We start from the raw sequence: 15,592 nt of genomic DNA, 5'->3' as shown, positions 1-15,592 counted from the left end.
CATTACCTATTTTAAAGGATATCACACATTTTTAATTGATCTTAAGAGTTTAATATTTTAATTTGTTTAGAATGCTAAAATATAATTTAATAAACGTTTTTACATTGGCAACCAAAACCACTTATATGTCTTTCAATCCATACAAGCAAAAAGCTAATTACTAGTAATCTGTGTAAATGAGAAACAATAAGACACCATATTGGTAATTGTAACACTTTACTTGGTCACAACACTAATACAAAACATGAGAGGTCATTTTCCACTGATTCCCAAAAAGTTTTCTAAAAAATATTACCAGGCATAAAAATCATTTGATATCTTTATACTGTATGATGTGAATTGTTTTAGTCTCTGCAGTTTCTTCTATAGCATATGTTGCTGTTATAGAGATCAGTGGTTCCCAATCTGGAGTATTAGTACCCCCAGGGGTATTCGCTGTTATGTTCAGGGGAAAGCAGTTTCCTAGGGATCTCTTGCCCCGTGCATGACATTGGGACCCTGATAACAAAATGAAAAAGTCCATCCCTGTAAAAGAAAGCATATGTGGACTATAGTTTTATTGTCAGCTTTTCTTCAATTGTAATATTTGAGCTTTATATATGTAAAAATCTTGTTTACAGCACATTTATTGTTTTCATATATAGTGGCACCTAAACATTTTATTTAATAGCAAGATATTCAAAACAAGTGTATTGCTTTGCAAATGTTGGGGGTACAATTAATGCTAATGGGTTGCCAGGGATACCCAGGTATAAAAAGGGAACTACTGATAGATACCAATTGTCTCTTAAACATAATAGAAACTAAAGTATCTTCTCAAAGTCAGAAAAGTTTATTGGCTAAAATGATTGAATACTAGTTAACAGTATATAAACTGTCTGCTTTGTCCACTTTAAGAAGTCAAGAGAGCTCTATGCTGCGACAGCAAAGCAGTAATGAGTTAGCAAATGACAGACTCTGATTCAGCACTTCCTGTCTGAAAGTGTGCGGTTACCTCAGTAGGACTACTTAATGAGCAAAACTAATCATGCACTGCAACATCGCTGGAATAAAACATAAACTGGAACATGAACACTGCAAAGATTCTGATGGATAAGGACATTTTCATTTAAAAACAGCAGAAGTTACATTACATAAGCTATCCTCATTGCATGTTGTGCTGCACAAAAAATTGTTATCCAGATTGCTTGAAACTTTGAAGCACTGGGCAACATTTTTGGAAACTGAAGGAAAGGTAGTGCTCTACCTAGCAACCAAACATATGTAATCTTTCTTAGAAAATAATAGCAAACATCTGATTGGCTGCTATAAACAACACAACCATTTATTTAGTTACCTGTAGAATTCATAAATGTCCCTCTATATGTTTAAAACTGAACTTTCGTTGGTTGACATCTCTTTTTTTACATGGTATGCTGGCATTCCCGCAAGTGGTGGCTGTACAATGCACACATTAACTAAGTTGTGACTCTTGTGTGGGGCGTGGTCCCTATGTATATTAAATATAACGTAACTATCTTTGTCATATGCTGGGAGAGGTACTGGCCACAGATACAGAAGATAAAGGCTGGTTATGGTGGCTGCCTATGGCCTTTTCCCTTCCATTAGTTTTGGAATTAGAACAGCTGTTGCAACCAATTAATTTATCTTACCATCTTTATTTATATGAGGCTGGTGTCTCAAATATAGCAGTTTATAGATAAGTATATATTCAAACTAAGGCCCTGTGCATGAAGCCATTCATTCCCTTTCATTGCTCTTTAAGGAGGGACACAGAGGCAGTAGACATGGACTCCAATGCAAGAGCAAGTATAAGGTAAGGTAGAGCGTTCTCTGGGATCCAGCAACGACGATGGTGTACCCTCAGCAGCAGCATCTCTCCATAGAGATTAATGATGTAGAGTTTTCAAATATAATTGGCAGCACAGTGGTTGAAACTAGAATAATCATATAAGGAACTGTAGTAAGTGTCTATGGGCAACCATGGTTACCCTAATAATGCAATGAAATCACAATCAATCCCATTACCTGTTCAATACTTGGCTTCTCAAATGGTGGGCCTTCCAATGATCCTTCCACCACAGGTTTCCCCATCTGTAGAATACACTTTCTTAAAAGCTTCATGTAAGAAAGGAGATAAAAACAATAAGCTGTCAATGTTTTCTCTTTAGGGACTATTAAGGACTAATGTTGTCTGTTAGTTCACTATGGGCCTGATGCTGAGTTAAGTACAGATGTGTCCTCTTACATCTAGCCTCCTTGCGCGTTAAACAGCCCTTCTAATCGCGCCATGCCGCGGCGTGACTCGGTAGCGTGAGCGTCTTTTTGTGCGACTTTTGCCTATGTTCCCTGTGCGTCTGCGGGTGAATCTGCATGCTAAACACTACGTTACAGTGTCACAGCCGCTGACACTGTAACGTAACATTTCACATGCAGATACACCTGCAGTCACTCAGAGAACATAGGCATGCCGCATATCATTATAATCAGCAGACACTGCTTGTGCGTCCTATTCACATCACTGTGTGAATAAAAAACATTTGAAGGTAAAAAGACCCATGGAAGACGCTCACGCTACCGAGGCATGCGGAGCTCCTGCGTTATGTGTGGCGCGACTTGTAGCGCATGGAGGATAGATCTATGTGGACACATCTGTACACAACTGGCCATAGATGCCCGCTCATTACATGCATAGCAATACATACATATTTTCACCCAAAACTAGAGTTGTACATATCTTAGCTGTGCTCCTGTCCTCTATTCATATGCCTGGTTTGACACTCATCATCACAATAAGGGAGCACTTGCAGCAGCCTATACATTGATCTTTGTAAGATCGCCTCTTTACTGCCCAGTTACACCTCTTCAGTGGTAAGTTGAAATGTGACTGCAATGCGTACAACCCTGCATTGCCTGTACTTGAGTACAATTGGTTCTGGAGCATGCGCAGTGCAAAAACACACGACCTACGCTCTGCAAACAGGCATACGTTCAACTCTACATCAGGCCCTGGGACTCTGGGACTCTGGGACAACGCCTCATCTGGTGATAGTCTTATTTACTTCCTCAGCATAGTGCAAACAATAGGTCATTGAGACTAAAGGAAAAAAAAATCTACCTTGTTCATAGCTGCAGTAGAACATATTGAGCCGTAAAAAACAGGCGATAATTTTGCCAAAAAACAGGCGAAAACGCAATTGGCGAAAAAAAACTGGAGAAAAGTTTTCTCCATTCCAGACCAGGAAATCCATATTTTTGCCTAAAACACTTTAGACACCCCCCCTAATGATAAATGACCCCCCAAAAAATCGTAAGTTGCGCACTTTGGCAAAAAAACGACCGGCAAATTTTGCGTTTAAAAAAAACGTTAATTATTGGGTCTGATTTTTCGGGGGACGGTATGGATGTGTGAGGTATTTTAAACATCGCTCACGGTCGCAGCAGGCGTTTTTTTACGGTTTTTAAAATTACGTTTGTACGACACGAAAATATACTTGCACCCATTTTAACATACCCCCAATTTACGTGGAACAGTAATTTCCTGGAAAAAAATTGCTTCCTATAATTTACAACGTTTTTTTTTTCACCAAAAATTGTGCAGTCGTTTTTCACCAAAGTGTGCAATTTATGATTTTTTTGGGAGGTAATTGATTATTAGGGGGGTTTCCAAAGGGTTCTGAAAGAAATCCCCACATTTTTAGCCAAAAATAGGGATTTTGCTTTTTTTTCGCTTGGTCTGGGATGGAGAAAACTTATTTCCAGGTTATTTTCGTCAATTGCGAATTCACCTGTTTTGGGCGAAAATATCGCCATTTTTTGGCGAAAAACGTCCGTCTTTGCCTATGACGAAAAAAATTTCTGTTTTCGCCGCTAATTGAATATGGCCCATTGTGCGAAATACTATACTAACCCATTCTGATAGCAAGGTTTTGATATGTAAACCACTCTAAATTACACTTTTTTATATTTGGAGGCTAAAGCAGACAACGTAGGGAGTCAAAAATACTACCCCATTCAATAGTCACCCCTTTTACTGGGACTAGTCATCACTGGTCCTTAGCTGATGAAAGAAAACAGACAGACATACATGCTACGCAGGGTAATAGCTACATCTCAGTCTCTGCCGCCTTTAGGCTCATGTCCAGCGATAGTCTAGTGCTGAACTGTGATATGCACATGTATTTACTGTAAATCACCATCCAACCTCCCCTGAACTGCATATAGTACCTTAAATAGATAGAAATACACTTGTTTAGTATCAGCATCCTCTTCTTTGTGTACACAAGTGAAAAGATATTCAACATCTAGTACAATCCCCAGGAGTCTATTAATTTCCTCTTCTGACACATTCTCTAAATGGGAAACATGTGAAGCTGAAAGAAAACAAGATTGGAAAAGGACAAACTTTTAGGATCATAAATATATATATTTTTTCTCAGCAAAAAATGAAAAGATCTATTAAATCTCTAAAATTATTTTGTTATAATAAAGTATTTTAAAAATTGGTATTTTTTAAACAGTAAAAATAAAACATCCATAATAACTACAACAATGGATGGGGAATACGGTTTTTGGTATTCTGAACTGTGAAGTTATAACAAACAGTATATAAGTAAAAGATTCAAAATAATTGCCACTTTAACCATGACGGGGAAATTCAATTCTAAGCAGCAGCAACGAAGTGCCTGCTATAACAGTCGCTGCCATTAAAATTGCTAATTTTCCCTAGCGCCCCATAGAGCAGGGGTGGGGAACCTTTTTTCTGCCGAGGGCCAGTTTGATATACTGTATATAACATTATTTGCAGGTTGGTGCAGGCCACGCCCCACCATGTGAAATCACATAGGAGCGGGGCCACAATCGTCAGTGATTACAGCAAAGCCCGGAGCATCTCCAGAAGCTGTAAGGGCAGCGGTGTGACCGTCTGAAGTGTCCTAAGGACGCTCCAGGCGACACTGCTGCATAGATTCTGGCTGCAGGGTGCCATTCTAGGCAACCTGCTAGCCAGATGAGACTAACAGAAAAAAACTCAGAGGGCCAGACCAAATGATTCTGCGGGCTTTATACGGCCCCTAGGCCTGAGGTTCCCCATCCCTGCCATAGAGGTTGGTGTTCTGTATTCTACCATGAAGGGTGCAACCAATCATTGCGGCCCAGAGAATTGAGTCACATATCAAATTAATCAGTGCAGACTCCGTAACATCCTCGAAGTCAATGGTGAGGTTACCAAAGGTTAGCCTGCGGTTCTCAACATTGACTTCAATGGTGGGAGCCATTCATTGGCTGAGAGAGGCGGAGGCTGACCTCTCTCAGCCAATGAACGCTCAGCCAAAGTACTTCATCTCAGCCCGTCATTAGGGAGGTACCATCCTTCGAGGATGGTACTGAGTTTGTGGGTCAGTATTTTGAATTTTTTTTATTTTAAGAAGACCAAGGATGCCTACATGGAGAAGTGGACCAGTCCAGGTATTGTAGGTGAGTATGTTAGAGCGTTTATGTGTGTATTAAACGTATACTGTCACGGTGTGTGTGTCTTGTCTTTCTTTTAACATTTCTTTATCAGTGAACTACAGGTACCAGCGGGCCCTTAATGTTCCGAATGCTGGTACATGTGGTTCTCCAAGTACCAGCATGTGGGGGAGGATTGCTGGGACCTGCAGTTCTACTGGTAAAGACAATGTTTACACTTCTATTTTACACACAGGGGTGATGTTTCGGCCAGGAGACCCAGTGATAGGATTTCCCTGGCTGTGACATTACCCCCCCCCCCCCCCCCACTAGAAAGGGTCCGGTGCAGGTTATGGAAATTACAGGGGAACCCTACACTTTTTTCCCTGTAATTCCAGAACCAGGACCGACTCAGAGCTTGGTGCTGGTTGCACTAAGTACAGGGGCACTCTATGCATTTTTTCCCCTCTATTTACACAACCAGGACTAGCTATGAAAAGTCTGGGGCTGGTTGTGCTCTGAGGGGGGACCCCAGGTCAATTTTTATTTTTAATTAACACTTAACAAGCTTTTTACACTAAGGACCTGATTTAGACCCGGTCGCTGAGGAGCGATCGCTCGCTGCCGGGAAAATGTTGCTCAGTGCAGATGCGATTAATTTGCAGCGTGCGAGTGCAAGCCAGTCTCAACGATGGGGAATCGTGCGCTCGTAACACACAGACTGCCCGCTACTTTGAGTGACAGATAGTGTCGTTTGTGGGTGGTAACAGAGGAAGGTGCTTGTAAATGGGGGTGTGGTGTTGCGAACTCAGGTGTGTGAAGCCAACAAAACGCTGTTTAAAGGGTGTGCATAATTAGCAAAGTAGCGTCATTGTACACGTCACCTGCATGTATTTCAGCCAGCACTGATCGCAGTGCTTGTGGCGGGTTAAGGCTACCTCAAGGGCTGCGAGCAGCTCTGATGCCTCTCGATGTTACCAATTAATCCAACAATTCCAGGAGATGACGTGTTTTGCGAGGGGAAAGGGGGCGTCTTAATACACTTGCGAGCGCTCAATGCCATAGCTCGCTAAGACATAGAGGGCGTCTTTACGCGATGCAGTGCGAGCACTTAATTTAAATATCCGGCCCCTTTTTGCCAGCAAGCGGCCGCATCTTTCGAGCAGGTCTGAATGAGCTCCTAAGATACATGCATGCATCTCACTGATGTATGCATGCATCTGTGTCAAAAAGAACTGCTCATGCTGAAATCGAAAGCATGAAGCTCTTCTATTCATTTGGGGATTTGCAGTTCGATTTTGTTTTCGTTTTCCTTTCGATTTGCAAATCAAATGTTAGTAAATGAAGGGATCCTATAATCTTCTAGGGGAAAACATCGATGTTTTTCAGAAATTCGATTTTGAATCAAATACATTTTTCTGTTCGATTTGATATTCGATTTGGGCTTTAGTAAATCCCCTCTAAGAAAATCGAATGGCAAATCGAACGGAAAAACAAAATCAAACCTTTGTAAATATAACCCCTGGTGCGTCTCAGTCGCATCGCATCGCAGCTAAGATACATTTTCGGACAAGCAGAGTTGCATGGGACATGGCTGCTCACTCGTATGAAGACACATATGTATGATATCCAATAAAAACGAAAGGAACACTTTTAAAAAAAAAATTTGGTTATATATTACACAGCATAACCTTACCGAATACATAATTCATGATGACTATTCTGATTTTAGGAGCCAAACAAGTCACTCAGATTATCTATGTGAATAAACGGATGCCTAAAGAGTAGGGTATGGATGCAAAGTAATTGGGGTTTCCATCTGAGTCTGGTTGTAGGTGGGGAAAGGCGCTGTGCACACCAACATGTTTCTATTGGTCCATACTTTCACAGCCCCTTAGGCTGTGTGCCACATTTGCTATTAACAAGGCTGTACCCAAAAAGCAGCTGCAATAGGGCTCAAGTCTGTACATGGGGCCTTGTGTGAGATTACCCATAAAAGGACAGTTTTAAAGAAAATCTGGGCATGGGGTTTTGACTCAAATAGAGGAACTGGTAATAAGAACAAGCAATACTACATGGGCAGGCAGTTAGATATGTGTTTAACGCTTTTACCACAACTGTCCAAAGGCAACATGTCGACATCCTCAGAATGTCGACATGTTCAAGATGCTGACATCTGAAATCCTGATATGTGGAAACTCAACATGCTCAGAATGTCGACATAAGGGTCAGGCAGTGGAAAGGCAAAGTTAGGCACTAGGAGGAGGTTAGAGGTAGGCTGTGGGCAGAGGGTGTTAGGGTTAGGCACTAGGGAGAGGTTTAGGGATAGGGGGAAAATACTCAACCGATACCACTGCTTCAAGGTGTCCGCTGGGACCCGGAAGACGCCGCTGGTGCAGGGAGCAGGTAAGTCACCACTAGACCACCAGGGATGGTCTGTTGACATTCTATCATGTCGACATTCCAGCAATGTACACGTGATGAATGTGAGCATGGTAAATATCAACATTTTAACCATGTGGACCTTATACTATACACCCCATTTGATCTGGCTACAGAGGGATGAGAGAGAGAGAGCAAGGGATAAAAGACAATAACAATAACAAAAGGTGCTGTGACCCTACTCATAAGCACCTGGAAATATGTTTCCTTACCAAGTGTGTGAGAACAACTACGGCATGGCTCAGTGAGGCTGACAACGGTCTGCTGAAGATCTATACGGGGTGGCGTGGGCGGCGGATTTGGATTCTTCCAGCCATTGCACTTACATGTTTCGTCAGCCTGAAATCATTGCAAAATTTTTGTTTTAATAAACACAAATCAGAAACCCAGTGTATTACTTATTAGGGTTATTTATTATTTACAAGTTTTACAAGACAATTCCCTGAAATGTCAATAAAAATAGAGTTGCAGGATGAGACTCTATCTAGGCTATATACAGGTATTGTGTCTGTGAGTTTTTCTCTGTGCTGTTTTCAATAGCTGATATAAAAAAAAACGTGTTTCTGTTTCTATACTGGCTGCTGCCAAATGTTAAATGGTTATGTACCATTTTCCCTGTCCCCCTACTCGACTCCCTTTTCTTATTATTTTCCCTTACGTATTACCTACAAAATCCTACAATAAACTGAAAGATTTAAAACAAAAATATAGCAGTTGTGTGTTAAATTAATCTATACAAAACTTTTGTTAACGGGAATTAAAAAGCAACATTTAGGCTACAACCAGGCATATCCCATCTTAGGTAGTAAGCTTCCTCTCCTCCTGTATGTATTCAAGATTTTTATTATATTAACTTACAATTTTGGACCTATTAACATCTCAACTTCATTCACATTCCACTTAACATGTTACCTGGCAAATAGAGTATTTGTTTATTACCATGGGCAGAAACACCTTTTAAATAGGTCTAAAATAAGGTAAAACCTTTATATTTTACAAAATGTATATTTTGTCTGTCTGTGCTCAAGTTACAGGCCTAACGCAATTCTGTCAAGACTCATTTTGAAAGTGTGCCATGATGTCAGTGAAAGGAAAACATATATGTGATATGCTAGATATAACATAAATGCAACTTATTTTCTATGTGCAGGGCTTGAATTGTGCAACAAAAAAATGAATCAACAACAGCAGCAAAATTAAGACAGTTGCTGTACTATAAACTAGGCATAAGCCTATTACACTGATAAATAACACAGCAACCCACAAAGCAGTTGATACCACATTAAAAAGACAGTGATATGCATGTCAGAAGTAGTATAGCTTAAACATTCAAGGTAAGTCGTTGCTGGTCTCCTGCAAAGTAGTCTATAGTAGTAGTAGTAGTAGTAGAAATAGTTTTACTTTTAAATATCTTGTTTCTTTTTGTCTTAAAATATCCATGAAGTTTTAAAGTCGTAGAAGTTGACCTCCATCTGTTGTAATTAAGTGTTTTCTCCACCACTTCTGCTGACTGTTGGGTACGGGATGCCGGCGATCAGAATACCAACAACGGCATCCCGACCCAATTAGGTGGTGTCCTATCCCCTAACCCTCCTCCTAAACCTAACCCACCTTTCCCGCAGCCTGACCCAACCCTCCCCTCCCTTTTCCTAACTCTAACCCCCCCCAGCCTAACCCTCACCCTGCCTAAGCCTAATAGGTACTGTCGTGGTGCCAGCGATGGTAACTACATCCCCTTACAGCTGCCAGGAGCAAATAGATACAGTGAGATGGTCTCCAACTAATTCACAGGCCTGAACTATTTCAAATATAATATTGCATTGCGGCAATCAGAAGATTGCTTTCCCACAAGACATTTGATAAGTCAGGCTTTGCATCAGAAAGCTTAGAGGATTCATTTAAAATATTAAGGGGTCTATTTACTAAGCAGTGTTAGGAGACAGAGTGAAAAGTGATAAGAAAGTGATAAGGTGCCATCCAATCAGCTCCCAACTGTTTGAAAAATTACAATTGGGAGCTGATTAGCTGGCACCTTATCACTTTTCACTCTGTCTCCTAACACTGCTTAGTAAAAAGACCCCTTAATATGTTAACCTAGGCCGGCGCTTCAGAGCAGCAGAAATCACTGGGAAAATGGCGGCATGCACAGTACTGCTGTCCCCGGGAAAATGGCGCGGGCACCATTTTCCCGGAAGAACCACGCATGCGCAGTAGACTCTGGCATAACTGCACTGTGACTCACCGCACGAGAGAGGAGGGGGCCCGCACTAGGTCTGCACAACGCCCCTGCTAGAACAAAATGTGTAATTGAAATAAGATGAAGCAGTTTCCCTCATTTGTAAGTAGACAAGGAGCAACAAAAACGCTTCACTTATGTTATTCCCACTTGTAAAGAGTACAGCAGTATTTAAACTAACAAAGGAGCAATGATCTGATATTCATCATCTACACTATTCCGGCCGTATTCCTGTTTTGTTTAATTCCACATGTCATTTTAATGTATACATAGATAATACATGATGTACAACAGCATGGATTAGGACAAAGTTCAACAAAATTACTCTAAAATACACCGGTAGTTCCCAAACTGTGTGCTGCAGCAAACTCACACGGGTGCTATGGGACCACACTAATAGTTCATAACTACAATGTGAGCAGTCGCTGGTTGACAGCTAGCTATAACGAATCTGAAAGAAATTACAGCCACGCATGCATTAGCATCCGCCTCTGAATAAGGCCCAATATTCTTAACCTGGGGTATTCCAGGAATCGAAACAGACAAATCACAAGTGCACAACTCCAAATTACTAATTATATATAAATACATAATGTATTTATATATACGGTAATTAGTAATTTGGAGTTGTGCACTTGCAATTTGTCTGTTTCTGTGCCTGCAATTAGTCTCATGAGGTAGCACCTCCCATTATATATATTCAGGGTGTGCAGTCCAGGAATCTTTCCTATGTATTCCAGGAATCACCTAAACTGGACCGTGAGACTCACACTGATGATATGCCCAAAGCAATTATTAAATTTTTTTTAGTCTCGTCTTTTTCACATTAACATATCAAAACAAGTGAGGCAAAAAAATAATCGCACCACATAAAATGTGTGTCACTAACCTCAGTGACTCTGTATGGTAACAATCAAATGTTGTAAAATCACAGATAAGCATTCCTGTAAAGGTATAGTGTTACCAAGGTTTGCTTGCCAATGGGAGTATAAACTCATTCTGTAACCCATACACTTACAATTTATGTGTGGAAAACTATTTTATTTGCCAGAATGTAAAATGCTGCAATGAACTTGAAAAATATTACACACTATGAACCTATTTATAGACTGGTACTCCTGAGCGAAACAAATTAATTGCTTCCACTTACTTGCACAGTCACACATTTGAGATGCAAATTAATAACACAATTAGCACTTTCATGGCAGGCACAGAAACCCAACACAATACACTGAGGAGCAAAGAAACTGTAATGTGATAATGTACAGGATGTAGTTATAATCCAATAGAAAGGATGCTATCACCTGTATACTGTATGCCAAGTTATCTAGCGCACTTAGTTCATGCAACCATGGAAAATAAGAAAGTGCATTAGAGTAAAAACATTGAAGATTTAGATTTATAATTTTTCCAATACTGTTTCTACATATTTTAGTTAAACCAAAAGCTTAAACCATAGTAATCATGAAGTAGCTATTGTGATGGATTGTGAAGAGATGGAAAATCACAATTACATAGCAGTTGTTGTCAATATATTTGCAGATTGTAAAAATGTACTGAAGTTTCAATTAGTAAAAAACAGACATTACTGTACTCAAAGAAAGGGCTACCCAAAAAATTTCAAACGCATTTAAGATTAAAAACTCTCTTTTCTTTGAAAAATCTTGGTATCACCAAAAAACATTAACAAGGAATTACAAACCTGCTGACAGAGGTGTATGTTCATAAGAGTGCACACAAATAAGACGAGAAGAACTGGAACACATCCATAAGTCAGTGCCAAGCATGAATACGGTAATGGTTAGCAAACTGCCTCACAGCACTGAGGTCTTGGGTTTGACTCCCACCAAGGCCCTAACTGTGTGGAGTTTGTATATTCTCTGCATGCTTGCGTGGGTTTCCTCCCACACTAATATATACTGATAGGTTATTTTTTGTTGGAAGCAAATTAACCTTAGTGTGTGTGTGTACATGTGGTAGTGAACATATATTGAAAGCTCCAGTCAATCAGGAATGGTCAACAATGTAAAACTGTCTGAGGTTCTCTTATTTATTATTACCAGTTATTTATATAGCACACATGTGCACGCTTTACAGAGAATATTTAGCCATTCACATCAGTCCCTGCGATCGTAGAGTAATTGACAGGAAGTGCCGGGTGGTCAGGCGAACATAGCCGTGCCAGCGCGTTTCAATGCCGTTGCTGAGGCATGCATAAATTATCCACTGCGATACCAGATGCCGCCTGAGCCCTCATAGCGTGAGCAGAAGTTAGCAGTTCCTGAGTGAGGTCAGACCCTGCTTTAACTGTGCGTATGGGTCTGATGTTACCGATTATTTTGCTATGTTGCCAAAGTATATGGATGTAAGGAGAAGTGGGCGTCCTTATGTTAGGTTGTGATCGCAATGCAAATGCAAACATTTGCAGATCACCGCTGATATTAGCAACTGCGTTGCGTGCGTATTAGCAGAATAGCAATCCTTGCTGAATTAGGCCCAAAGTCCCAACCAACCAGCTCCTGTCATTTTTCAAACATAGCCTGTGACATGGCAGTTAGGAGTTGATTGGCTGGTACTTTATCTCCATTCACGGCTTAGTAAATAGACCCGTCAGTGTCTACAGACGCTCAAAATGGTTGTCTCAGTCACATTCAGACACACGGCTGTACATCAGGGAAGGGCTTGTAGCATTATTAAGATAAAGTTGTAGACACGACTGCTGCAAAGACACGGACGTGTCTGACTCAGAATCACGCCCAATAAGTATATAGATTTGATATACTTAAAATAATCCACTACACTGTAAGTGATCAAGAGCACCTTGTATTCTCATCCGTAGCCCGTCTCCTCCTCTGTCCCGCATGTCTACGAGCTGTATATTTGTACAGTTTCTACAATACTAGGGGGTAAAATTACAAAGAATCTTGTCTGGTGGAGATTGCATTTCCCTTGATTTTGCAACTCGTGAATGTGTAATAAAGGGATAAGTCATTCAGTGTGTGTGACCTTTTCTTTTTATATATATTTTCTTCACAGTGAAACGTATATTGACATGATTAGCTATTGGTATAGAAACACTGCAACCGTTTGTTTGTATAATAACATGTTTTGATATAATGCTACTGTATGTTTGAGACAATATGCTATTTATATTGTTGTATACGGTCTGCTCAATTTGTTTATCTGGTTCCCAGGACGGTAACTAGGGTGGTGCAACAAGTGCCATGGCATAGAGCGCAGCAAGGCAGGGGGCGCTGTTCCAATGGCGCCTATCAATTTTCTGTTTTAAATCAATTTCACTTGCTGTACTTCTGGTAGCTGGCCCCTACGGAGATCCATTTATGCCTTTCTTTGATCACTGGCATCTCGTCTCCCTGACTTGCTCTGTTTCTAAAATCATCCCCCCCCCCCCACCGCCCCTCCTTCCAGGATGGCTCCCTGGCCACCCCCATCCTTCCCATCTCCTCCCTGGTCGACTCTCACCCTGACCCCTCTCCTGTTTGTCAAAATTCCCCTCCATCCATAAGTAAGGCTGACAAAGCAGAGACTTTTGTTTGTCCAGTAAGGCTTGTCCTCCTCAGGTGAGCAAGAGGGCGGCGACGGTGTGTCTAAAGCCTCCCCTCCGGATGAGTGTGCTGTCTGTGAGTATGTCCCCATGGGAGAATGCACTCACCTTGGGGTCAGGGTCGATAGCACAGGGGGTGGCTGAGGGGGGTCTCTCCACACACTCGTGGCAGATACGTGGAGTGGGTGCCCTCCGGTACCTCCGGTATGCCCTGACACTTGGGGTTAGGCATGGGGCAGAGTGACTGGCTCCTGTGCCTCCCCTGCATCCACCTGTCAGCACAAGCTCCTCTCCTATACTAAAATAAATAAATGCAAAATCTGGTTCTGTAGACGATTGCATCTCTCTAGATAGATACAATTCCAGATAGGTCCACACTCACGTCTTCACAAACATTTTGCTGGGGTAGCTTACCCAAAAGGGAGTCACAGAACCACCCTTAAAAGACAAAAATTTGAAAAAATGGGGTGCACTCAACAGTCTTCTGAATAAAACTCCTTTATTAAATTATAACATAGCAGGTTTCACATCAAATCGACGATTTGATGTGAAACCTGCTATGTCATAATTTAATAAATAAAGGAGTTTATAAAGGAGTTTTATTCAGAAGACTGGTGAGTGCACCCCATTTTTTCTAATTTTTATCTAGATAGATATTATCCCAATTCAGAAGATGTAAGCTTTATTTTACCTATATTGTATATGTGGGATCCCTAGCTCATTGCCCTGATATTTCTGTTACCCTGTTAGATCACCCACTTATGTAGAATAGAGTCTGGTGCATAGTTAGCTGCTTGGGGACCAGAGACAAGACATTTGGTAAACCCCGGGCCGCCCCGGAGCCTTAATCCGGCTCTGAACACAGGCGATTCCAGACATGCAGTGTTACCAGCACACTTCCTACAGTACCCTTGCCAGTGAGTTCAGCTGCTGGCACAGGGTACATACACTACAAGCAGCACTCTTTCAGTGATCTACACTGCCGCCTCTAGACTGGTGCACGGATGTTCTGATGGACAAATCCTGCTGCAGGTGCAGCCTCACCAGCGCTCTCCTACATCTAGAGTTGGTCTGTTATACTGCATAATTACTGTGTATCATCACTGCAGCCATTGGATTAACACTGTATTAGTCAGTGCACCTGGAGAGCTGTGGTACAATGGGATCGGTACCCCTTCATCATTGTATGGGACAAATTTGATTTTTCACGCCCCTTCCCCTTGAGGCCAGGCCCTTTTTGCACATGACTAATGTCCATATTTAAAAAATATGTGTGTGGTAGGTGGGGGTTTGGCACCAATGCTCTTTCTGGCACAGGGCACCAAAATGTCTAGTAGCAGCTCTGCTGGTTCCTATGGTGACAGGTATCAGTGTAGGATAATGTGGGGTGCGCCACATCTGCAATGTGATGATGTAATTTTTCAGCAATGCCGCTCTGTGGCCGGGATTCGGTGAAGTGATTACACACATGTAGTGATGGTGAAAGGGACATAAGGTAAGAGTTTGCACTTTTCTTTTATTACCCTGATGAGAATCAAATAGACTGAAACATTGATATTACCTCTGTAGTTACCTCTGTAGTTTGAATCCTGAGTGCAGCACACCAGCATAGGTGGTGTGTGTGTGTGTGTGTGTATTTATCTATTTATTTATTACACACACGTGTTTTATATTATATATATATATATATATATATATATATATAACACAAGTGTATCTTTGACCTGAGTGTTGTGTATATAAGACCTAACCAGGGGCATAAGTTCATACAAGGACCCCAGAGGAGAGTTAGTTGTTGGTAGTAAATGCAAGCACTCACACACTCCTCCTAAACCACATTCACTGCCAACACACCAGCAGCACCCAGTTACACACTTTCTTCCCCCTGTATTCACACCCAA

At 41.3% G+C, this 15,592-nt stretch overlaps 1 protein-coding gene across 7 annotated transcripts in view; it reads right to left on the bottom strand.

Moving 5' to 3' along the window:
• The window catches only part of KAT2B (lysine acetyltransferase 2B), a 99,392-nt gene that overhangs the window by 51,309 nt on the left and 32,491 nt on the right, over positions 1-15,592 (bottom strand). For all 7 annotated transcript variants that reach the window (XR_015875632.1, XR_015875629.1, XM_088462732.1 and 4 more), the window contains exons 2-4: positions 8,103-8,229; positions 4,228-4,373; positions 2,029-2,118 (exon numbers count right to left, since the gene is read on the bottom strand). Coding sequence is in view for 5 of the 7 variants with exons in the window: in XM_088462732.1 (XP_088318858.1) it covers positions 2,029-2,118; positions 4,228-4,373; positions 8,103-8,229 (363 nt within the window). In the remaining 2 variants the exon portion in view is untranslated. The remainder of the gene's footprint in view (positions 1-2,028; positions 2,119-4,227; positions 4,374-8,102; positions 8,230-15,592) is intronic.

This window comes from Taudactylus pleione, unplaced genomic scaffold (genome assembly GCF_031769625.1).
Source record: "Taudactylus pleione unplaced genomic scaffold, aTauple2 ptg000053l, whole genome shotgun sequence".
In the NCBI taxonomy this organism is placed as follows: Eukaryota; Metazoa; Chordata; class Amphibia; order Anura; family Myobatrachidae; genus Taudactylus; species Taudactylus pleione.
This window is presented reverse-complemented; position numbering and strand designations above follow the sequence as displayed.